Raw genomic sequence first — 25,296 nt, forward strand, 5'->3', positions numbered from 1 at the left:
ATTGCCCCTGCCTGCTCCCAGGATCCCCTGTGTGTCATTTGCATGCACAAGGATGATCCCGGGGCCCAAAAAAGGCAGTTGTAGGAATGGCCAAAGACACAGAAGTCCCATCCCTACTTTTCTTTTCAACATGCAGATTAAATTAATGCCTTGTTAAAAAAAATAAAAATAAAGATGGGTAGTGGCTGTAGTGTTTGCAAATCTTATGCAAGCATGCAGATCCATGTCAATTTGTTCTGTAGGATAAAACAGATGTCCACAAAGCAATGGGTCTGAGCCAAGGTGTGCCACTGATGGAACTGCATCTGTCAAAAGAACCAGAGGATGGATCATTCTCCCCTTCCCCACAGACCCCGGGCTCTGGAGAACATTCTTGGGTTGCATGGTGGACTGCAGTGAGAACAAGAGAGAGAGAAAAGTTTGTGGACTTCTCCTAGCGTGATGTTGAATTTAACCCAATATGATCCAGGCATTTGGAATAATAACCAGTTAAGTAAAATGGTGGCAAGGCTTTAAGCTAAAGATGTCTTTGGTCGGGCTTGTCTTAATTATCATACAAAATAGGTTATAGGCCTGGTCTAACAAAAGTGGCTTGCTGAAAATGCAGCAGGAGTAAGTATGCGGTCACTCCCACTGCAATATACAACCATGAGTTTCAAATTCCATGGGTTCATCCCCCAACAACCCAGACTTCCAGTTTTAGACATCATAATAAACAATCAAAGAATGGGGTATCCCTGGGCTATTTAGCTCCATCAAGCAGTTATCCAGGAAACAACAGACTTGCTCCTGCTGCATTTTCAACAACCCATGATTTGTTAACTGGGTTGTTGCGACATGCTAACTGGGCCAATGAAACAAAGGTAGAACTAAGGCAAGGTGACCGTATGACAGGGAAATACAGGATTTGTCAGGATTTTTGATAACAAATCCCGGAAGGGGGGGAATAATGAAATCTGAAGGAAAATTTCAATTTTTCCCATCCTCCCCACCGAAAGGGCAGCTCTACATTATACTCAATTAGAATTAACAAAAATACTTACAGCTCTGTCATTTTTAAAGGTAAAGAGATGAAACTTGGCACCATGATAGCTCTTAGATAGGGCTTTAGCCATGCCATATATGAAGCACACCCATTCATCCATTGATTTTTAGATTTTTTTTAAAGTTTGAAGTTTAATTTTTTATATATAAAGAACACATCATTTTTAAACATAAAGAGATGAAACTTGGCATCATGATAGCTCTTAAGTAGGGCTTTAGCCATGCCAAGTTTGAAGCAGAGCCATTCATCCGTTGATTTTCTAGGATTTTTTTTAAAGAAGTTTGAGGTTTTAAAGTTAATTTTTGAATGTCTCACTTGTTCTTGATTTCAGTGATGTTAACTTTAAGATGTTATATAGAACAGATTTGTCTTAATTGTGTGCTGTAAAATCAGACCTGTGACCAAGGCTATGTTCGGGTAGGCACCCCCCTTGGTGCTAGACACGCCTCCTGGGGGCGGACATGTTGGTGGGCACGCCCCCTTGGGGGCCGAACATGTTGTCCTCCGTTTTGGTACTTCTCCTAAAAATGTAATTGCTTCCCATTGTGGAATGCCATTTTCTGAACAGTTCACATATACAAAACCTGGCTCCTCTCTCTAAAGTTTAGAGTTTAAACCAGCCTTCCCTAACCTGGTTCCATCTTGATGTTTTGGACTTCAACTCCCAATGATAAGGAATGCTGGGAGTTGTAAACCATAACATTTTCAGGGCACCGGGATGGGGAAGGTTTGTCTAAACCTTCTTTATAGTCTAACCCTAGTGTCACAGCACTACAGTACTCATGAAACCTGCATGAATTGTCACATGTACATTAGTCTGGATGAAAGGAATGTTTTCTTTGAGCTCGATACTGTTCAGCTATAGATTTTAATTCATCTCCAGTAGACAGCTCTTTGCCCTATTGGTAAATTCAAACTACAAAGCCCCTAGCTTTGCTTGCCTGCTTTAAGCCTTTTTCCCTGACTGGTTATGTGCCTGAAGAAGTCCATTAGTTTCACCATCCATAAGAAGCCTGAAGGTGATAATACATCATAAATCTGTGAGCTGGAAGGGAAAATATCTGGTTCATATGGGGAATATGATATAGTTTCAGCACTTAGTTGGGAACACATGTGGCAGTAACCCTGAGAAGTAACTGGAGAAGTTACTGTGAGAAGACTGGTGGAGGTGGGGAGAACTGATGAATTAAAGCAGCCTTCCCCAACCTGGGTGGGGAATGCTGGTTGGGAATGCTGGGAGTTGCAGTCCAACACATCTGGAAAGCACCAGGTTGTGGCCCTAAGACATGAATGGAAAAACTTTGTAAGATCGTGACCTTCATGGAAAAGTATTTAAATTGTTGCAGAAGGAGTGCATAAACATCTGGTATTCTAATAAATGTTTATGATGCTTGACAGAACTATTGTACTACTGCGAGTGGACTAAAGTGCCGCTAAGACATTCTTTGCCCTGCAAAATGGCTTTTCACCACTGATATTTATTTAATTTATATATTGCAGTTGTATACCGCCCCATAGCTGAAGCTCTCTGGGCGGTTCACATAAGATAAAAACACTTAAAAACAATATACAAAAATTTAAGACCACAAAAACATGCAAAATGCACATACATTTAAAACCACTATAACAATTTTACAAACAACAGACCCAGGCTCATTACATATTGCTAAATGCCCTGTTGAATGCCATATGTGTCAAGGGAAAACACATGGGAGCTAATTAGGCACAGAAGCCATGGATCTTAAATGGACCTGGGACTTTTTACTGAGCATTGTAAAAAGTGTTTATTTAAGATATGCTTTACCACAATATTGTTGCAGCTTACACTGGCAAGGAATGTTCGTTTGCCACTTAAATGTGTCAGAACCTCAGGAAGATGTGATTTTATGTAGCTGAATTCCTTGAAAATAAGGGCATCTTTAAAACCCTTAATAAAAAGTATAATTGATAGGCCCACCCACTAAAGCGGATGGGAGAAAACTGGGAATGTTTGCAATTATCGAAGTGCATTTCTAGAATGCTGTCACAGGGCTACTCCGTTCTCATAGGTTTGTGGTAAGCAGGCATAATTCAGCAGGGTTAGGCACTGCACTGTCCTTTCCATGAAGAGGAGACCTATGGAATACATTCAGTGTAGAAAATGGAAAGCCTTTCAAGGGATAAAATTGACCTCTTTCAAACACAAGTTGTACTTAGTGGGATATAGAAAGCCTTTGGACATGGGTGGTTGACCACTGAATTCATTCTGAATATGCACTGTAAGCATTGCTCAGAGTGGGGTGAGTTTCCACCCTGCTTTCCCCCCAAAAACTATCCAACTTCTTTCTTTCTTCAGGCACTGACTGTAAATGCTTGACGTGCTTCAGTCTTTGTCTTGATCACACTTTTGGAACATAGGAAGCTGCCTCCTATCAAGTCAGACCATTGCCCTGACTATTTTCATAGCCTTCTCCAACCTGGTGCCAGGCAGATGTTTTAGACTAGAACTCCCAACAACCGTGGTCGGCATGGTCAATACTGGTTGACTGGGGCTCTGCAGCATTTCAGACTAGTCTTTCCCAGCCCTACATCTAAATGCAGGGACAGAATTGGGATCTTCTGCATGTAAAACATGTGCTTTCCCACTGAGCCATCATCTCTCCCCAATGCTCCATATTGTATGAAGAAAGTGGGGTGTAGTAAGTCAATCTTGTCAATGCAAAAAGTGAAACAATCATAAATAGCTTAACGCATCTCTGTAATTTCTTCCCAATAGACATTTTCTAAATGATTTTCAAATCCCTTGCATGCTTCCTAGATTCCAGGAAGCTCTTACAAAGATTGAACGATTTGACAATCAGTAAAGAGACAGCAACATTTTAGATTTAGATAAGTTCTGATCAAATGTTCAAAAACAGTGTTTGAAAAATTGATCAAAAAATTGACAGGTCAAATAGCTAATGATAGAAAGTTGTGTAGCATTTTTATGAATAACTGCTTTTTGAAAGACCCAGTTTTGACTCAGAAGGAATCTGTTTATGGGTAGTTTTCACAACAGATTTCAAGGGAGCTTAAAATATTCACAGAAATAGCTAATTCTTGAAGTTCCTTTGTTTTTAGCACATTAAATTAGCTCATTTACTGCTGAATCTATAGTGGAAAATAGCATCTGTTTACACTGTAATAATATAAAAATTACTTACAAGTAACAGAATAAGCAGCAATTTGCAAAAGCTAATCATATTTGTGCACCAGTCTGCAAAAAGTAAACTGTTAATACATGCCCACAAGGGAAAACACTTTCTGGCTGAGGCAATTTGGTTTTAGCATTAAGGGTACTATACTGAGCACAGAATGTCACAAAGGAAGAGAACGAGGGCAAAATTGTAACTATTTTCTCTCTGGTAGTGAATGGCACGGATGCTTTAGTTTAAAGCATTCAGAAGGTCGGTTCCTTACCCTAATTTTATGTGAATCAGATCTCCTGAATTGCCCAAACTGTGTTTGAATGTTTGCAATTTGTAGTGCTGCTATTTTGTCCTTTCATAGTCAGGTAAGATGTAACATTTGGAAAAACTTGGTATAATTTCAGCATCTTAGGCTACAATCAAGACCAAGTATTCCAGATATTGATCAGTAAATGGTAGAGGCAGCAAGAGCTAGGGGATCTTGTTAATTATCAGCCAAAGCTCATAAATTCGCTTTTGATTGTACACCTGAGGGCAGTTTGAGACGTGATCAGATTCTCCAACAACCAGATATGCAATTGACGTATATGTCTGCCTCCATTGTAAAGTTTTAAATGCCAATGTGATCCAATGCATTTCCAGTCAGGAGTAAGTCCCATTGTATTTGGGACTTTAGCTTGACGTGTAAAACAAAAGACTTCAGGGTGTATTCATAAGAGACATGAAGAAATTCTCTGCCTAAAAGTGTTTGTGAATTTGAGATCCAAAGCTTCCATTAATATTTGGGCAAGTTGAGGCATAGTATCCTTCTGAATATCAGGTGCTGAGTAGCAACAATGGGAAAAGGCTATTGCTTGTGGGCTTTCCAGAGGAATCTGGTTGGTCCATACAGGGATCAGGATACTGAGTTAAATAGATCTTTGGCCTGAACCAACAGGTCTTTGCTTCTGTTCTTATATAGGACAGTGACCTTATTAGTTTTATTGGGCTTTATCTGTGAGAAGAATACTAAAACGTCAAGAGTTCAGACTGATTGCAGAAGAAATATTCTGAAACTTTTTTAGACCTGGGCATGAAATTTGATGCACTTGGTCAATTGAGCCAATTCAAAAGGGTGATCCTTAAAAACTTCCATGGGCCAGGATTTCATCAGATCCTTTCTTCCACAATCAGTAATATATAAAGATGTGTTATTATCTATAGCAATAGATAGTAGCCATAAGTGAGACAAAATATAACTAACATCAGAACAAACACTTCTTCAAGTTTGGAAAATCAGACATCCCTGTGGATTGTACAAAGTATCAAGAGAAAAGAAGCTTCTAATAATTTTGTTACACTTTTGAACCTCTGCAGAATTCTTTCAGATCTGAACTTCTGTTTTCAACTAGACAGGATAAAGAATAAGATAAAACAAGGTAAAATGGGAACCCAGTGTTGTCTATACTGACTGGTAGCAGCTGTCCAGGATTTCAGGCAAAAATAATAATAAAAAAAATCAAGTCCTACATGGTGATGCTATGGATTTAACTTGCATGCAAATCATGTACTTTACCACTGAACCACAGCCCATGGATGATGGTGAGTAAGTTCTTGTGTTGACTGGATAAGGAGTCAGAGTATCGGGTCATAAGAACATAAGAAGAGCCATGCTGGATCAGACCAAGGGTCCATCTAGTCCAGCACTCTTTTCACACAGTGGCCAACCAGCTGTTGATCAGGAACCCGCAAACGGCACGGGTGCAACAGCACCATCCCACCAATGTTCCCCAGCAACTGGTGTATATATATATAGGTTTACTGCATTTGCAGCAGTTGCTTTTTGAAGGCAATATCTTCTATGAAAATCACTGCATAAAGCTGTTATGCCTATACGCCATTAATTTTCTGCAAAGTAAATTATTTCAAATGTGTCATTTGCTTTTGACTTGCCAATTCTGAGAGTTCTTCAACCCAGTCATTGTTGTGAGGTGGAAGGCAGGATTTCAAAATCTACAAAACATAGTCACTAAGCAAATAAAACAGCATGTCTAATCCATGCATTTTATTAAAGGTCCGTTAGACCAGAATGGCCCCATTCAGAAGACACCTTAAACTATGGCTTTAACCACAGTGAATAAGGTTTTTCACTGTGATTAAAGCTGTGGTTTAAGGTGTCTTCTGAACAGGGCCAAAGTAACTAGGGACTAACTCAACAAAGGAGAATTCATAGATCGTTTGATTCTTGAGATAACGTGACCATTTCATCTACCTGACTAAGTGGTCTCTGGCTGACAGAAGCTTTTGCCATAATAAATATGTTGAGCTGCCACAGGACTCTTTAGATGTATAGAATTCCTGCCTAAAGGAAGATAATCAGGCCATCCTAGTTTGAGTATATCATCCCTTTATTTCCACACTAAGTAAAGCAAAGAGGCAAAAGATAATTGACTTAATGTGATGTTTTTGTTCAGTGATCCTGCATGATTTTTGATACTATTTTTGGAGTCCTCATGCCCTCCCCCACTTTTTTGGTTTAGAGCCCCCTGACCCAGTCATAGTCTTTTAATTCAAAGTTCACCAGAGCTCTTGCTTTGATTGTGTACAGACAAAAGAAATGGTTTCCCTAGCAACAGGTACCAGGTTAAATCACTTGAGTTAGCAGCACTACTCTCAACCACTCAGGTTTCTTTTAGTTATTCTGCTCACAAGATAAAGACTCAGATAATATCCTGTCAATAGGAAGATTTCAGCTGATGTGAGCAGAGAGGCTAAGGTCAGGTAAGTGTGTTTGCACATAGCTCCAGCTGGAGCTGTTGAAAAGATTTCCACTTTAAACTGAGATTCACGAAGTCATTGGCTTTATATCAGGGGTTATGATACTCTCTTCAGCTGAAATCAGGAAGGATAAACTGCTCTTCCTTTTCCCTTGGTTTCTCTTGAATCTCTTGTTCTTTTTACTCTGATGCTGGTCCTCCATAAGCAGTACTTCAGTGGCAATATCTGAAATGTTAGATATATAAATGTAGCATATAACAACCTTCTCCAACCCGGTGCCTTCCATAAGTTTTGGTCTTTAACTTCCATCATCCCTAGGCAGCATTTTTAAGGGTCAGGAATCCTGGGAGTTATAGTTCAAAACACCTGGAGTGCACCAGGTTGGGGAAGGCTGGCATATAAAATATTGAAGCACCTTTAGGTGATGAAATCTTATTCTTAAGAAATGCATCACATTAGTCTTGTGTCATAGGAATATGAAGTTATTTTTTAATCAGTTTGTTGCTTTATTAGCTGCTAGTTTCCCTCAACTAACACACTGTTTGTTTCCAACAACACATTATTATCTATATTTTAGAGAGCTCTTCTAAATCCTAGTGATGTTTATTAATAAAGAACTACACCATGTGACATTATCTCTCTATATACTGATAGATGTACAGAACCTAATTTGCAGGTCTCGGTCTTCCTTTCACAACATTAGAGTTTTCTTTAAATAAGAGAAAGGAAGGTACCATTGAAAATGTTTATAACCTAACCTTTAGATGGTTGTATCAATTGCAAATGCTGAAATCATGGATTGTATCCAAAGCTGTCACTCCACTGATGAAAGCAGTTCTGCTAGTGGAAATAAGAGGGGGTGATTTCCCTTCCCACTTACAAGCACCCCTCTGCACCCTGAAAATCCACTCTGGAGAGTCTGGAAAAAACTCTAGAGCAGATTTTTGGGCACACAGAGGGGATACAGGGAGAAGAGAACGTCCCATTGTGCTAGGGAACTCTGCTTTTGTGAAGTTGGATTTAACTCCATGCTTCTTCTTTGCCAGTGAAATCATGTAATTTTTCATTTGATTGGCAATTCAGGGTGGGTGGCAATTTATCCAGTTTTTAATAAACTCACCACAGGTGAACGATTCTTCTACTGGAACTGGTACAGTTTTACTTGTTGAACAAGCTATCAGAGAAACCTAATATTATGGAAGATTGAACAAATCAGCTAAGCAAATGATAATTGCAGTTGCTATGTGAAAAAGAAAACCTGGCCCTGTGATCCACCCCCAGATCAGTTTGATTTTTTTAGGGGTGTAGGCTTGAGGCTTTAACAAAAATATGAGTGGGAGAATATACATAAAGTATAGTAATCCACCATCAGCTAGATTAGAGGGTCTGCTATATTAAGTTTATACATTTAATTTTGAGAATAGCGGAGGATTTAAAATTTCAAGTATATATATATATATATATATATATATATATATATATATATATATTTGCTAGCATTAAAAGCAGAATGTCAAACCAAATGTAATTACTGTCAATTTAAAAGTCTGGAGGCTGGTTATACCAAAGTGCAAGTGCATTTTTGAACCTTCATAATTGAATAAGAGAGGCACACAATGATATGTCGAATCTCTGCATAGCAGTCTGTGCTGATGGCTGTAAAATGGCAAAACATTGATTCCACAGTGCAAATAATTCCATATCAAAAGTGTGTGTTGGAGGACTTTTTTGTTGTGGCCTTGCTGCTTCTATTTAGACACAAAAAGGAAGGCTGAAGTTAAGAAAATCTAGATTTCAATATGTAACATTAATTTTCCCTTTGTTTTATCTGACATTAAATGTCTATTTAACTCAGAAGACCAGTAGTTTCCCCAACACAAATTCGTCCAATATAAGTTCCTCATACTTGTTTTTTGTTTGGTATCTTTAGTCCATCGACTTATATGGCAACAACTGTACAGTTAGTTCCACCTCTTCCCTTTAAGATAGGTGGCTCTTAAAACATATTAGATACGCACCCATCTCATTCACCAATGTTCAATAGTGCACCATTTTCTTCTAAAAGTACTGAGAATTGGCACTTGATTTTCTCTTCTTTGAGTTGTTGATTCAATGAATGTTGTTGCTTAGAGTGAATGACATTGAATTCTTATGTGTGGCAAGCAAGCATAATTCACCTGCTTGCCTTTGTATAAGCCTTAGCCAGTTTGGTGGGAGCCAGCAGTGTGCCTGGCATGAGGGTGGTAAGGGCTATGGTCAAGCTATTGCTAAGTGTCTTGCATGACCTGGTGATGTCAGTTCCAGCCATCAGAAGCCATATTATAGCACACAGACTGCCTACCTGACCAATCAAATTGGCTGGGATGGCCTCCCTTTCTCATGTAGTGGGTGGAGCATTGGCACACATCTGAGTGAGAGCCTCTTTCCTTTGATCTGTAGAGGCCATATTATATTATATTATCTTGAGGCCTTATATTAGGGACCTAACCCAGGTGTTGGCCAGTGCCAGGGTTCTGTAGAGCTGGGTAATTGGGCAGGATGTATACTTCATGGTAAGTGTGGATGAGCTCCCCATTTCCTAATGGAACTTTGTGGCATACTCAGGAACCAACCCAGCACAGGGACTGGCATGAAAGCCCCCAACTTGATAGTAGCATCTTTTCTTATGATTCGCCTAAGCTACCTTTCACCCTTCTAGATTTTCCCCAGCTGGATGAGTTTTCTTGGATAAGGAAATTGTTTAAGCAGTAATAGGATCACCATAAGAAAAGGAGGCCAGGGCTCCTGTACCTTTAACAGTTGTATTGAAACATTAAAAAGTATACAAAATTTAAAAACCATCAGAAACATAAAAACAACAGTATCCAAGTTGTTAGAGGGGAAGGAAGTCTCTTGGAAAACTGGCAGCTGGACAGGATGAGATGAGTTAGGGTAAGTTAGGGTGACCATATGAAAAGGAGGACAGGGCTCCTGTATCTTTAACAGTTGTATTGAAAAGGGAATTTCAGACGGTGTTGTTTGTATATATAGAGAACCTGGTGAAATTCCCTCTTCATCATAACAGTTAAAGCTGCAGGTGCCTTGCCCTCTTTTAAATCAGGTCACTCTAATATAGCTCCTGCACTTTAACTGTTGTGATGAAGAGGGAATTTCACTACATTCTCCATATATACAAATGACGCCTGCTGAAATTCCCTTTTCTATGCAACTGTTAAAGAGATCGGAGCCTTGTCCTCCTTTTCATATGGTCACCCTAAGCAGTAACCAATAAAGACATGGCAAGTTTTAACCCAGGCTACTGTCCCACTGTGATTTCTGACTCTCCTGTTCAGACATGCTATGGGCATAAATAAAAGCAATATATTATCTATGTATAATATGTTAATATAACATCCACATGTTAATATAACGTGCAAAATACAAGCATTTTCCCATGAAATATTAATTGCTCTAACCAAATGGATCAGATTTTATTCATTAATCACAGACTTTGAAGAAACCATAGGTTATCTAGACATCTTTAGACACTTGGAAGCTTCTTTCAGAGATCAGGGCATCATACTTTATTTTCTTCACAACCCTGTGAGGTAGGTTAAGCTGTGAGATGGTGAGTGTCCCAAGTTCTAGCAGTGAGCTTCATGGCTAAGTGGGTGTTGTTGTTGTTTTTTAAAAATGCAGATCCCTCTGCTTCTATTCAAGGACTCTATCTACTGCACCATGCCTAACCCTACTGAAAGGCCATATCAACCACTCTTTCTACATAGATCAAGTAAAACCTCTGTGGATAAGAAGCAGAGCAGGTAACTGCAGAGTCAAATTTTTCAGAGGACTCAAGCCCCCAAAAAACAACCTTTGGGGCTCACTATGGATTGGATTTAGACTATCATACTTAGTATAGACCAATTGAAATCAATGGAACTTAAGTCATGACTAACATAGGTCCTACTAATTTCCATGGGACTAATTTCCAAGTGTATAGTTTTGTTTTGCTGAGGTATGGAGATATTTGCATGCTATAAGAGAACACTGGAAACTCATCCCTACAGGATTGCTACACAGGTATATGTATGGGGAATGCTCTCTGCTCCAGCCTCTTAGCAGAGTGAACAGAAATGGCGGGAAGTAACAAAATATTTATTTTGTTCATCTCTTTCATGTGTGTCATATCATTTGAGAGAAGGAACATAATGTTTTGGTTTTATATGTTACAAGATGGGGAAAGTATTTTAGGGTGCTAAATAACTTGGGGGAATCCTAAACTTTGCAGCTTTCCATAAGGTGAGCATCTCTGTATTACACCGACACATAAATGGTTTCTGTGAAATCTGAAAATTATGGACATGAAAGAAAAAGTAATCCACAGTGTAAACTACCTGTGGTGGTGTTTCTCTGGTGATAAGATAAGATAAGGCCCAACAATATTCAGGGACAAGAAGCCACCAAGTCTTCTGTAAAGAATTTTTATTTTACTTTTCGAGCAGGAAAAATGAAACAATATATTCCCAACTCATAGTGACAAAAGGTTCCCTTAAAAACCACAAAATAAATGCAATCGCTGTTAAACTTCCTGCATAGCATAAGTATTTCTAGAAGATTACTATAAATGATTTTTAAACTCCACTTTCCAATGCACTTTTCATTTTCTGCCACTATTATCTTTAGGAATGTCCCAGTATGTGTGTTTCCTTCCTATCTTGGATAAAATAGTGCAATCAGTCATTCGGTGTCCTTTCACAGTTCTGCATCATGGTTTCTACTTCAGTTCAGGCTGTGGCTCCATTTTTCCTTTTCTGCATGACATTCTGGCATAATTACATTTTTCACTCTGTCTAATTTTAGTCCTTATGCTTCAAGGAGATGCTATTATATGGTGAAACTTACTTTCTTTTGTAGTTCTCTATAACTCTGTAAAGAAATTATTTAGCCAAATACTAGTATTGTATATTGCATATATGCGAAAGAAAAAATGCTGGGAATATCTTTCCACTCATCTTCCATTCTGTACAATTTACTTTACAGGAAAAGACAATGGCATATTTTCAGTTCTAAAGGTTCCAGAAGGGATCACTAGTGTAGTCTAATTTAGGTCTGGTTAAATTGTTGGCAAGCAATTTATTTTCCCCACATAGAAGTACCATTAAACTGCCAACACTAGTTACCTTGAAACAACTTCAAACACCTCCACATCCCTATGGAAAATGAAGATTTATATTCTGACATGTTAATACAACACATCAATATGATTCTGTGAGTAGAGAAAGTAGCAGTACTTCATGAGAAATTTGCAATTCACCATTTTATCCATTCAATTTCACTTTATATTTCAGATGACTGGAAGTTTATAAATTTTGATCCAGGAATTGTGATTTATCTTTATACACTGCATATTCTTATTTATTTGTACCTCTCAGTGAAAATAGGGGTTGTCACCATATGAATAAGAATTTCATAATTGATCTGGAAAGAGGATATTTATGAAGAATTTGAAGTAATAAAATAACATTGAAATTAACATGGGCAAGATTATTATGAATCTTACATTTGAATGAAATAAAGTTCTGAGTCAATACATAGTATCAAAAACTTGTTCCAGTTAAAGAACAACTTTTAAAAATGTTGTTGGATCACATAAACTGACACATGGCATTGATGACATGAATATGTATGATATGCTGCCATTTTTATGCCATCTTAACCTAACATTGGTTTTTCAATTTAATTGTAATTAACACCTCTTAATTGTTTACATTTGGCTTATAGTATGTCTCCTAATGTTATGTGTGTTTGAAAATTGTAAAGGTGCATGATTGTGCTATTTCTGTTCAAGTTGTTGCTAATGCCTCTCTTCAACATCCAGTGTTCTTTCAATAAGGGTACCTACCACAATACCTAAGTTGCTTCAGAGAATGGGAAATTTATATGTTTGGCTATGAATTCAGGTGAATAATTCTCAATTTTCAAGCTGCATAACTTTTGTAATATTTTTAAAATAAGCATAGTGACCCTTTTTCTCTTTAGCTACATTAGTCATTCTTAAAATGGTTTGGTTTCTTTTCTGATTAAAAATGGGCAACTTACCTTTCAGTTTGGAACTTGTAGAATCATTTCTGTAGCTCTACCTATGTTCCAGTTGTTAGTAAAATGAAAAACTTGTGACAGAGAAAGGTTGTCAATTATTTTGACATGATCCCAAATCCATGGGAGCACTAATGCATGCCTCTCCATATCACAGGGCTCATCCACTCTGTTTGCTCTAAGGAATACTTTGAAAATGTAGTGGAAACTGCCTATTGCCCACAAAATGTTATCTCCACTCATGGAAGAATATTAGATCACTCATGCATATGTAGAGTCAATTGTGTATACCAGAGCTGATAGATTATGGTATATTCTTAAGAAAACATGGTCCCAGTGGAGACAATGCTCTTCCCTGCGCATTCCACCTTCTCTCCATGCCCATTTGGTGTGCCTGTTCCACCTCCAAGGACACTGTGCCAAGAACAAATCTCCAGACCGATACGGGTATAACTGAACAACATGATTGATAGGCCAGATAAAATCTAGAAATTTATTTATTTTTATTTATTTATTTATTACATTTTTATACCGCCCAATAGCCGAAGCTCTCTAAATTGATAAAGTGATCTGGACCTTACACATTGAATGTTATACATGTACACCCTAAAGATACATTACATTCATGTACGGATGCCCAGCGGCCTCAGAAGTGAGAGAGGTGAATTGGATGGGCAGGAGGAGAAAGCACACATTTGCTTCCCAAACACAAGAGATTGGCAATGGTGCCACTTGACCTAGATAATGAATCGGGAAAATGCCTGTCAATGTGAAGCAAGGTGTTTGTGAAAGGAGGGCTCACATCTTGCAAGGGACTATAACTCTCTGTGTTGGGTTCACAGAAACATGTTGCAAACACACACCTATGGGAATTCTGTCAGAGGGGCAAGTTTTGTTCCCATCACAACAGTACTATGCCCTGCTTTTTCTCCTGTAGGCATAAGTGGCTGCCATAGACTTACTTATATGGGAGAAAGTAAAGGAGTGCATTCAGGGTCACCTGTGGGATGGGAGGCTAAACCTAATCCTTTATACTTATTATTATTATTATTATTATTATTATTATTATTATTATTATTATTATCATATTATATGTTGTGAACCACCCAGAGAGCTTCGGCTATTGGGTGGTATAAAATGCAATAAATAAATAAATAAATAAATAAATAAATATTATTATTCATTATTACATTTATATACTGCCCCATCGCAGAAACTCTCTGGGCGGTTTACAAAAGTTAAAACTATTGAACATTAAAAAACAAATATACAAAATTTAAAACCATAAAAATCATAAAATACATACAAAAACAGACAATATCTGTTTAAAACGACTATTCTGGGGTCAGTTAAAAAACTCAGCATATGCTGTTAAATGCCTGGGAGAAGAGAAAAGTCTTGACCTGGTGACAAAAAGATAACAATGTTGGTGCCAGGTGAGCCTCTTCGGGGAGATCATTCCATAATTGAGGGGCCACCACTGAAAAGGCCCTCTCCCTTGTTGCTCTCCTCCGAGCTTCCCTGGGAGTAGGCACTCAGAGGAAGACCTTAGATGTTGAGCATAGTGTACAGGTAGGTTCATGTCGAGAGAGGCATTCCATCAGGTATTGTGGTCCCAAGCTGTGTAAGGCTTTATAGGTTAAAACCAGTACCTTGAATTGGGCTTGGAAACATACAGGAAGCCAGTGCAAGCGGGCCGGAGTAGGTCTTATATGCTCAAACCTTCTGGTGTCAGTTATCAATCTGGCCGCTGCATTTTGCACAAGCTGCAGTTTCTGAACTGTCTTTATTGTAGAGCGCATTTCAGTAATCTAATTTGGAGGTTACTAGAGCATGGACAACTAAGGCTAGGCTATCCCTGTCCAAATAGGGGCGTAGCTGGGCCACCAACCAAAGTTGGTAGAAGGCACTCTGTGCCACTGAGGCCACCTGAGCCTCAAGGGACAGAGATAGTTCAAGGAGAACCCCCTAGCTATGAACCTGCTCCTTCAGAGGGAGTGCAACCCCATCCAGTTAATCTAGTAATTCAAAATTGAGCTAATGCCTATCTCCAGAGTGCCATCCTGAACTCTGTTGTTTTGGTCATGCTAGACTGTGACAAAATACCAGGGATTTGTTTTATTTTTTAATGAATTAAGATATCGCACACATACAAACAGTTTGTTTTCCACAAACAGCTGACCTATGAAAGGAAATGTCTTGCACTAGTAGGACGAGTTGAACAATGCAATAAAAGATTTAGGTCCATGTTGTACATGTACGGTTGGATCTAGACTTCATATTCTGTGAATAGAAGGGCTCCTTCAGTCCACATGGAAGGATCCTCTGGAGGGATCCCACAGGCAGAAAGGGGCAGGTTTTCAGAGGGCACAAGCAGCTGCAGGGGGAAGAGGAATCAGAAGAAGTCACCTCCCTCCCCTTCCCCTGGCAGGAACATTCCGCTTAGCAGAACTCCACTCAGTGGATGCTTCTGCTGGCAGGAGTGAAGATTGGATCCAACCCAGTAATTGCAAGTATTGACAGAGTTGGAATGAAGCCATAACTAATTTGTATTTGGATTGTATGTCAGTACTCGAATGAAGTGGATGCACATCCATGCTCATGCATAAAGCTTTCTTTTTAAAAACTATATACAAGCATTAACCCATCAACAGAAAAGAAAGCTCGCATGCAATAAGCATGCAATTAGCCGCTCCGAGAGCCTTTTTTGGCTGAGGAGCAGGGTATAAGTATGATAAATAAATAAATAAAATAAATAAATAAGCTTACCCCTTGACAATCTCCATTTGATATCCATTTTGTTCTAGTGTTGGCATACATGTTGGCCTTGAAAATTAATCACAGTCTTAATCTAACTTCACCAAAAGGCTTCAGTAACTGCTACTGTTCCAGGTTTCAAAACTGCACTTTAAAATGATAGCCCCATTCTGCAAAATGACCTTTGGTAGAGGCTGAGTGACTTTTACATAGAAAAGATAGGCATAATTTCCCTCTTGTCTACTTGAGATATTTCCATGCCTGCAGTTAAAATTAAATTCCCTCTTAATCTATATTTAAGTAAGAACTAACTTCAAAGGGGAAAGTATACTTGCTCCTTCTCCTATAAAAGGAAAAATCCTTAATTGCCAAAATTACAAAAGGGAATGTATTTTATTATGTGAAGTGAGAAAGCAAAGTAGGCCTGCACGATATTTCTAATATCGGTGGAGTTAGACAATTATATTCCACTGTTTCCAAAACATAATTCTAAGAAGAATTCTACAGTTTGGTCATTACCTTGGTATGGCAAGTGGTACCCATTATTGAAAGGTGGTCTGTATTTGTACTAATACAGAGAATGCCAGTTTAGAAATGAGCCTGATTGCATGGTTCATTTTGTTCTCCTTTGTAGAGCCAGGCTGCGGCCCACTACAAAGGCACTAAACATGCCAAGAAGCTCAAAGCACTGGAAGCCATGAAAAATAAGCAGAAATCTGTAACTACCAAGGACAGCGCAAAGACTACCTTCACTTCCATCACTACCAATACCATCAATACCAGCTCTGACAAAACAGGTTAAGCGATAATCTCTGTTGTGGTTTCTTTCTTTTTTTAATTTTTTCTTGTTTACCGCCATGTCTGTTTGGCTATGTGCTTGCCACCTTGATTCATGCTTGATCCATCATTCTATGTAATATTGATTTCTTTCTTCTTTGCAGTACACTTATGAAAGTAAGGTAATCATGATGAGTCGTGTAACTGATTTCTCTTCTGCACAAAGAGGCTTGTCATCATTTCAGGCATGAATGCATACATTTAAGATGAGTAATATCTATGGCAAGCAAACAATTAGATCGAAACTGCTCAGAACCTCGTAGTCTATATGCAGCGCTTCTTTCTCTGCAGTTGCCTGTGACACATTTTTAGCTTAAAACACACACACACACAGCAAAACAGGACTAATTGAGACTGGAAGCCTCTGATAAAAGCATTGTTTGTCAAAGCTTTATTGTTTTAAATTTTAAGCACATTATTATTATTATTATTATTATTATTATTATTATTATTTCTTATGGGTGTTGCATGATTTCAAGCTGGATAACAGCCACATAACCCCCACTTCTCACAAACAGGTAAGTGTGACTGATATCTATTATTCAGCTTACCTTTCACTGAACAATACCTTTTTAAACTGCGGATTGAGAACAGATTGTGGGTCCCCCTGCCTGATAATCAAAAGCAGTTGCAGGGCAGCTGGTGAAGGTGATGGGATTTGAGTAACCTGGTATTTAAAATCTGAGCCACTGTCTGGGAAACTTCAAAGGCAGACGGTTGCAGCACCATCCATAAAAGGATTGATCTTGTCACTTACTGCAATGTGTTTGGAGTATGTAAAGTCATGAGGTGCATACATAAAAGTCTTGCTGAAAAGAGTGATGCAAAACAAGTGAAGTAATTTGTTTTTGATACGGCCACTGCTGCTGACAGGTCATTTGATAAGGGGGGGGTGCACACTGAAGTTTAGTACACCTCAAGCTGGCATGGCATTGGTTAGGAGGACTTGGTGTGCTTTTGTATATGACCGTCTGCTCTTTTGACTGCTGCCAAGTAAAGGGAATACAGTGTTCATGGAGCAGTGAATTCATCTTTGCCAAATTTTGATTACTCCTACATCAGATCGCTTTTGTATTGTATTGATATCTAGTATCTTTTGTTAAATGTTTGTTTTCTGATGGTCTGATGACTATGTACAAATGCACAACTCTGATATGACCTAACTGTCATTAGGTTGTGTGGGTGTGGCTTTTCTCCTCATCAACTGAAGAGAATTTTTGTTTGTCTGATGTCTATAACATGAAAGGCTTAAACCACAGGTCACCCTTTCTTATTAATTTGATCCGTGCTTATAATGTTGATGTCTGGTGGTTTACATTTGTCATTCTTAAGGTAACTTTGTTTGGAGGTTGAGATTTGTTCAATGAATCTGTAGTAATGATTGGTTTTGATCCAAGATATTGCTGTCAGTTGGATGATGTTATCTAAGAATATTTGTAAAACGTTCTACAGAGCAAATTGTACAGAAATGCTGAATGGTTGTAATTGCATGCACTGTAGAGTTGTGGTAGCTACATCAAGAATGTAAAATGAAGAAAAAAGAATACCATGTAGGCTTAGTGTTGAGCAGAGAAGCCGGGGAAAATGCAAGAGAACCATAAGGAAACAGTACATCATTTTTTAAAAAAGTGCACAGCCCTCCTATAAGTTAAAGCATGAAAATGCATGTTTTATTTTCCTCCTCCTCCTCCTCCTCCTTCTGCCTTCTCCTTTTCCTTCCCCCCCCCTTTTTTTTTTTTTTTGGAAAAATGTGCATTTTTAAAGTGCACATTTTTTTTTACTGCAGACACAAGTTCAGGAAAATGCGAGCATAAGTTCAAGAACATGCGAGCATTTGGAGGTGTGAATACGTCAAATTCTAGTACAAAACAAAACAAAATGAAATTGTCATACATCCTTATTGAAACATGGAAGGCTGCTGTCCTGGCAGGTAGGGCAGCTTTCAGGTCGTCAGAATTACTTGAGGGATCCAGGCAGTGATGTGGGGTGGAAAATTTTCCACAGCAGACAGTTTTCCAGAAAATTCTCCTTTACTTCATTTCCCCATGTTTATAAGTTTATTTTCCATTTTGTAGGTTCATTAGTGAAAATGAATGTATCATAGAATCAGAATATTAGAGTTGAAAGGGGGCTATAAGGCCATCGAATCCAACCCACTGCTCAATGCAGGATTGTATTGTATATGCCCATTGCAAATACAATATTAGGTAACCTTGACAGTTTCAAAGTTGTAATTAATATTTTTTCAGGTAATTATCCCTAGGATACAGATATGTCATTGAAATACATATATGTCTCACAGTGAAATGGAACTAATAAATAGTGACAGCGAAACTGAAGGTGCCCCCAACAATCTTAGTGGGAAAGAACTGAACTCTGTTGAATTGGATGAGTGGTTATTGGCATATCATGCACAATTCTTTGAGTTGCTAAAAATTAACTCTTGTGTCAGCAGTTTTCAGTGCCTTTGTTTCTTAAATTTAAACAATGTAAGGAAAGTATTGTATTTAAATTTTTAAAGTATTCCTATCTGCCTAATATAACATTTAAATCACATTAAGTGTGCTTTAATTTTTGTCCCTCAAATATTTCAGGTCAAATACTTGTAGTGTATTGGAACAAGGTATTAACAAGCAGTACTTTGTTCAAGCTTTGTTGTTTGGTAAATACAAGTAAAATAAACATGCTAAGTTAGATCTCTCTAGGGCAGGGTTGGGCAACTTGTGGCTCTCCAGAAGTTTTGTCCTATGGCTCCCATCAGCTCTAGCTAGCTTAGCCAATCGTGAGGGATGATGGAAATTGTATTCCAAAAAATCTGTAGTGGCCCACCCCTTCCTTCAGACTTCAGTACATTTTCCAGTGAGAAAAAGATTCCTTTGCAAGTCACCCAATGTAAATGAAGCTAATTTACACTGGAAAAAGAGAGTATCTATATATGCGTTCAGTGTTCCAAAATCTGTACAACAGCCCACAAAAAAGAGAGAGAGTTCATAGTATCAGATTATATTTGGATGTGGTGGCTAACATGGACAGGAAGCATAATAATAGCAGTTTTAGAAAACAAGAGTCTGGGTGGTCTTGCAACTTATCTGCTTTAGATTTTTTGAACAAGGCTAATTTTTTATACATCAAATAAATTAGCCTGTACAAATGATGAAGAATAGTAGTTTACCCCTGGGAAAGGTGCCATTATTAGTGATGTGAAGATTGGAGACAATGTTAAAAAGGAAATGCACAGCAGTGTAAAATGATGGTGGTTTCGCAAGACCTTATGATTAAATTTATTTATTTATTTATTTGTTTATTACATTTTTATACTGCCCAATAGCCGAAGCTCTCTGGGCAGTTCACAAAAATTAAAACGATTTTGCAGTATTTTCATGTCATTTGGAACAATGAGACTTTTTCAAGTTTTCTAGTTTGATTTTAAATTCTAGAAAAAAAAAGTACCTTAAAATTTCTAAAATGTCATAAACGACTGTATGAAATGCACAAATATTCCAGCTTTTCATTATGTGACCTGATAAAAATAAGTCTTGATTGGGTGGTTGGGGGAAATTTTACTTAAGAAATAGTTATTTCCCCCATGCAATCTTAAGAGACATGCAAGAGAGACCATAACTCAGTGGGACAAACAATATGTTTGATGCATCAGGTCTTGGGTTCCATTTTGGTCCCAGGCATCTCCATTTAAACAATTGTAGGAATGAATTTTCAGTCAGAAACCCTGGAATCCAATGACAGCAATGAGGTAGGAAGACTATTTCTCTGACTAAGTAAACAACATATGTTTAAACTGAATCATTTCCCTTTCAGCTGTCCTTATCCTCTATATTAGGGGTAAAGCAACTTGATACTCTCCAGATATTTTGGACTGCAACCCCCATTAGCTCCAGCCAACATAGCCAATGATAAAGGATTAGAGGAGTTGTAGTCCAAAACATCTAGTGGACATCAAGATGTCTACCTCTGCTTTTCACACTACTGAGCTACTAAAAGAAATTACATTTGTATTGCTTCTAAAAGGCTTCACACAGTATGAATGTACGTAATAGAAACCTGAGAAAATTGGTCAAGAAAAACAAGTATTTAGAAACTGATATCAGTGTTCAAAAGCATATCTGTTGTTGTGAAATCTGGTTTACTAAGCTCTCTGCATTTTCTTTGGAAAACACATCCATATTTCTACCTGTGTCTTTGGAAGGATCTTTTTGAAAAACAAAAAACAGCTTTATAACAATGTGTTCCGAAGATTAATGTGTGATCTGAAGCAAGCTGAGAGAAGGTCATATTGCCATCACTATCACTATATCATGTACAAACAGTGGTTAAATGGTAGATAATATGTCAGCAACAGCACGTTGGTCAAGATTTCAATTGTCTGGCTCCACAGAAAAACAAAATGTCATCAGAAAACCTTCAGTACCTAGTCATGAAGATTATGGCAAGGACCACTCAATATGCAACCTGAAGCAGGAAGTGAAACAGCCATTTGTTATCTTGCTTATCCCATTAGCTTTTGGCAGAGAATGATTCCAGCAGGAAGCTGTAGGCAAGTCAGAGGCAGTCTGAAGCAAGAACAGAGTGCCAGTTGAACCAGGAAATTAACATCTTCTGGTGTGCATTCACATGTCACTTTCAAAAGTGTTTTAAACTTTAGTATTTAAAATAATACTACCATCCCAGTCCTATGCATATTTACTCAGAAATAAAACCTGATGTGTTTGGAATGAATGGAATGCTTACATGATGTGGTAGAACAAAAAACAGTTCAACAAGGGACTCAAAAAAGCAAGCCTGGTGCCACCACGAAGTCAGTGTCGACAAGACTGAGCTAAAAGCACTTATGGTGTCTCTCCGTGTAAGGCAGCTTCCCATATTCCTATGTTAATCAACTGAAAAGCATTGAACATGTTATTATTTATTCATTACATTTATATCCCGCCTTTTTTTCCTCCAAGGAACCCAAGGCGGCGTACATAATCCTCCTCCTCTCTATGTTATCTTCACAACAACCCTGCGAGGTAGGCTGGGCTGAGAGTATGTAACTGGCCTAAAGTCACCCAGTGGGTTTCCATGGCTGAGTGGGGACTAGAACCCAGATCTCCCGACTCCCAGTCCAACACGCTAGCCACTACACCATATTGTTTACAAGAACTATTACTGATAAATATTCATTTTTTTCTTGGTACATTTTTGAGGTTTGCCTCTTTTTTTGCTTCCTTTGGTTTTTGTGCTGCCCCCTTTTTTCCTTAGTTCTCTGAGAGGACTGATGTAAGGCACTGTGTGCAATTAAACTACACTTGTAGGGAACCAACCTGCAAACGTGAATCTCTTCTAAGTCCCATTAGTTTCATTTATTTATTTATTTATTTATTACATTTCTATACCGCCCAATAGCCGAAGCTCTCTGGGCGGTTCACAAATTTTTGTGGCACAATTATGAAACTCACTTCTTGGGAAGTACTACAAGACTACGGCCTTAGCTAGACCTACCTTCTATACCACAACGGAGAAGGGAAGATCTCGCATTGTGATTTATGTGAGATCCCTCCTCCGTTTACATGTAAGGCTTGATGACCTCAGGAGGAGAGGCATCGCACCCACAATTTTTAAATTTTTTTTGAAGAAGATAGAGTACACGAATGGTTGTGCACAAAGGTAAGAGGTTTTTTTAATTTTAATTTAATTTCCCCGCCCCCCCCCCGCCCTAACCCCGATGGGCGCAGCTCCGCATGAGTAATCACATGGAGCTGGGTCAAGCCATGGCAACGAGCCACACGTTCCGTAGTCTCGGGCTCAGCCTGGGACTGTGGCAAAAGCAGGCCCAAAGGGGAGGGTGAAATCCCAGGGCAAGGGAGGGATCATCCCTCTCTGATCCCGGGATCCCCTGTGTGTCATGTGCACACACAGGGACGATCCCAGAGTTCGCCCCGGGATTTCGCCCAGTCTAGCTAAGGCCTACATCTCTTTATCATTGGGCAAAGCAATCCTACTCTTATTAGGGGGCATGTGATTCCAAGGTGTAGCAAGTGCCATATCCATAGACTTGCTGACTTGCTGTGGCCAGGTTGTGAGGTAGCATAGTTTCTTATCAATTTCGTGGGCTTGTTGGGATTCAAGGGAGCTTTGGAATCTGCAGTTCCATTGCTGCTTTTGACATGCCACAGGAATGCCCCATTTTGCCCTCCACTGCCGCTGGAATCCCAATCAGTGGGACATCTGCTCTGGCAGAAATTTCTGTAACATTTCAATTGTCCTCTGGCATTGCAGGTGGCATCCTATCAGTAGACCTCCAAATGCTCCTCTCCATTGGTGGAGCAGCACTTCTGCTGCTTCCTGTGACTCTCCAGCTGGAGTTTTGATGAAGATAGGATTGCTCCCTTAAAAATGTTTTTAAAAGTTTGACCAAGGCTTGGAAAAAGGGCAAGATAGAGCTAGATCATCCTTCCCCAACCTGGTGCTCTCCAGTTGTTTTGGACTACAACTCCAAGCATTCTGAATCATTGGTCATACTGGCTGAGGCTGATGAGAGTTGAAGTCCAAAACATCTGGAGGCCATCAGGCTGTGGAAGTCTGGTTTAGATGAAGGGTTTTAAATATTTTTCATCTACCTCCAGGTCTTTGGATGAAGCCTTTTATACGACGTATTTCATGCATTTCAATGTCACTTTTTATCTATCCTTTGCATGTTTTGGTGTTGGTTTTGCTGGTTTGCAACCGTAATAAATAACAATGAATGAATGCATTTCTTATTGCTGTTTTCATATTTGTTTATTTGTATTTGTGTGTCAGTATTTGCATTATTGTTTTTTATTGTTTTATTTTTCTCTTCACTAGTTTGTGCTTTTCTTGACAAAGAAGCAGTGTAATGTCCTAATATAAATTAAATGAAAATTATTTAGTATCTTCATTGATATCAAAGGCTATGCTTCCCAACTAATGTCACCAAAGTGTGACATTACACCCAAGCATGGCCAAAGGGAATGCTTGGAGTTGTAGTCCAAAACATCTAAAGAGCACGAGACTGGGGAAGGTTGAGAATGGCTATATTGACCTTCCTCAAAGACTTGGTCAAAATGTCACCCTTAGCCTTAATGGCTTGTTTTAAAAATCATTTCCAAGGATTTACTAACTTCTGGATGCATGATATTCCAACTCTAAATTCTTTCATAGCATTCAAACATTTCTACCAGAACTAGATATAGATTATAAGTCAAATCTTGAAAGTATGGGACCAAATAATTTGCTGGTATTGGTTGGTGCATGTACATTAATTTGAATTAATTACAACAGTTTGCACCATAGAAAATAGGATCAAACCTTTCTTGACTTTCCTTTCTTTTTTTGTCTGCCCATCTGGGTGTGTGTGTGTGTGTGTGTGTGTGTGTGTGTGTGTGAGAGAGAGAGAGAGAGAGAGAGAGAGAGAGAGAGAGAAATTGGATGTCGGCCACAGCCCAGTAGAAAAGCCACAGCCCTTGACAGTTATTGAACCATGATCAACAGCTCTGATATTGTTTCTAAGTTTTATATGGTGCATTTTTAGAACTGGATCAAACTGCAATATATGTATTAGATACTTAACAAATAGGAAAATAAAATATATCTTTAGAGACCATATACATGAGGAATGTAATTGCATACAGTATCCGCCCCCACCCCCCTCTACAGCATATAAGTATGATCTGGAAATACATTTCTGCTCAAACAACTGTGCCTTGACAAATTATCTTCTGACAAGGAAAGTGTTGATACGTCTGTTGTTTTGCCTGAGGGTGCTGATGGGGAAAGAATGAAATGCAGTAATAGATGAAGTTGAAACAATAGACAAGATTGGGAAACATTCAGGAGAATCATGGTATTCTGAAAAAGACAGAAATCATTGTTTAAAATAAATTAAGATCTGAGCAGAAGAAAGAAGCTGTCAGTGCCAAACAGACATATTTTCTTGTTCTTTTTTGCACGTTATTTTGTACATTTCCACTCAAAGCTTCTCTCCTAAACCTATAACTGGCCACTGATGGTGAGCAGATGGTGAACAGGCTGAAATGGCACACACTACTAATTTGGCAGGCTCACTCCCTAAATGGAGTTCAGGTGACACAGGCAATTACAACAGCTGTTTGCACAAAGCAGTAGACTGAAAAGGAGCAATAGAGGAAAGGATAACAGTGGACAGAAACTGAATTAGAAGATCAAAAGGAGATATTCAAAGACTATATAAGACAATGCTCATATTGCCATTAATTATTTGTGGCCCTTATGGATGTTACACTTAAAACATAGCTCTCAGTTTTATTTATGCATTTATTTACTTCCAAAGTAACATCAAAATATAATGAATTAAAACTACAACAAATCAATATCAACTTATTGATCCTTCCCACAGGGCAGTTTGTGGTAGATAGCACTGTATGGGGAGGGGACCATTCAGCTCAACCAAAGCAGGTGCTTTGCCTCCCTCCCTCCCTCTCCTGGGATCCTTCCTACAAGGCATCTGATGGTAGATAACTATGGATGAAAGAAGGGACCACATGTTGGAGCAGGTATCTTCAGTGTACTGAAGGGACACACAGAAGAAATAATAAGGGGTGGGCCACTTTGATTTATTTGCCCTACATTTTGAGGTTAAACTCACTTGCATCTGACAGGACCTTG

At 38.6% G+C, this 25,296-nt stretch overlaps 1 protein-coding gene across 5 annotated transcripts in view; it reads left to right on the forward strand.

Annotated features, from left to right (window-relative positions):
- Window positions 1–25,296, forward strand: part of ZNF385D (zinc finger protein 385D) — a 379,934-nt gene that overhangs the window by 296,346 nt on the left and 58,292 nt on the right. For all 5 annotated transcript variants that reach the window (XM_063128331.1, XM_063128341.1, XM_063128350.1 and 2 more), the window contains one exon: window positions 16,436–16,598. In XM_063128331.1, the coding sequence (XP_062984401.1) occupies window positions 16,436–16,598 (163 nt within the window). The remainder of the gene's footprint in view (window positions 1–16,435; window positions 16,599–25,296) is intronic.

The sequence above is a fragment of the Elgaria multicarinata genome, chromosome 1 (genome assembly GCF_023053635.1).
Source record: "Elgaria multicarinata webbii isolate HBS135686 ecotype San Diego chromosome 1, rElgMul1.1.pri, whole genome shotgun sequence".
Lineage (NCBI taxonomy): Eukaryota > Metazoa > Chordata > Lepidosauria > Squamata > Anguidae > Elgaria > Elgaria multicarinata.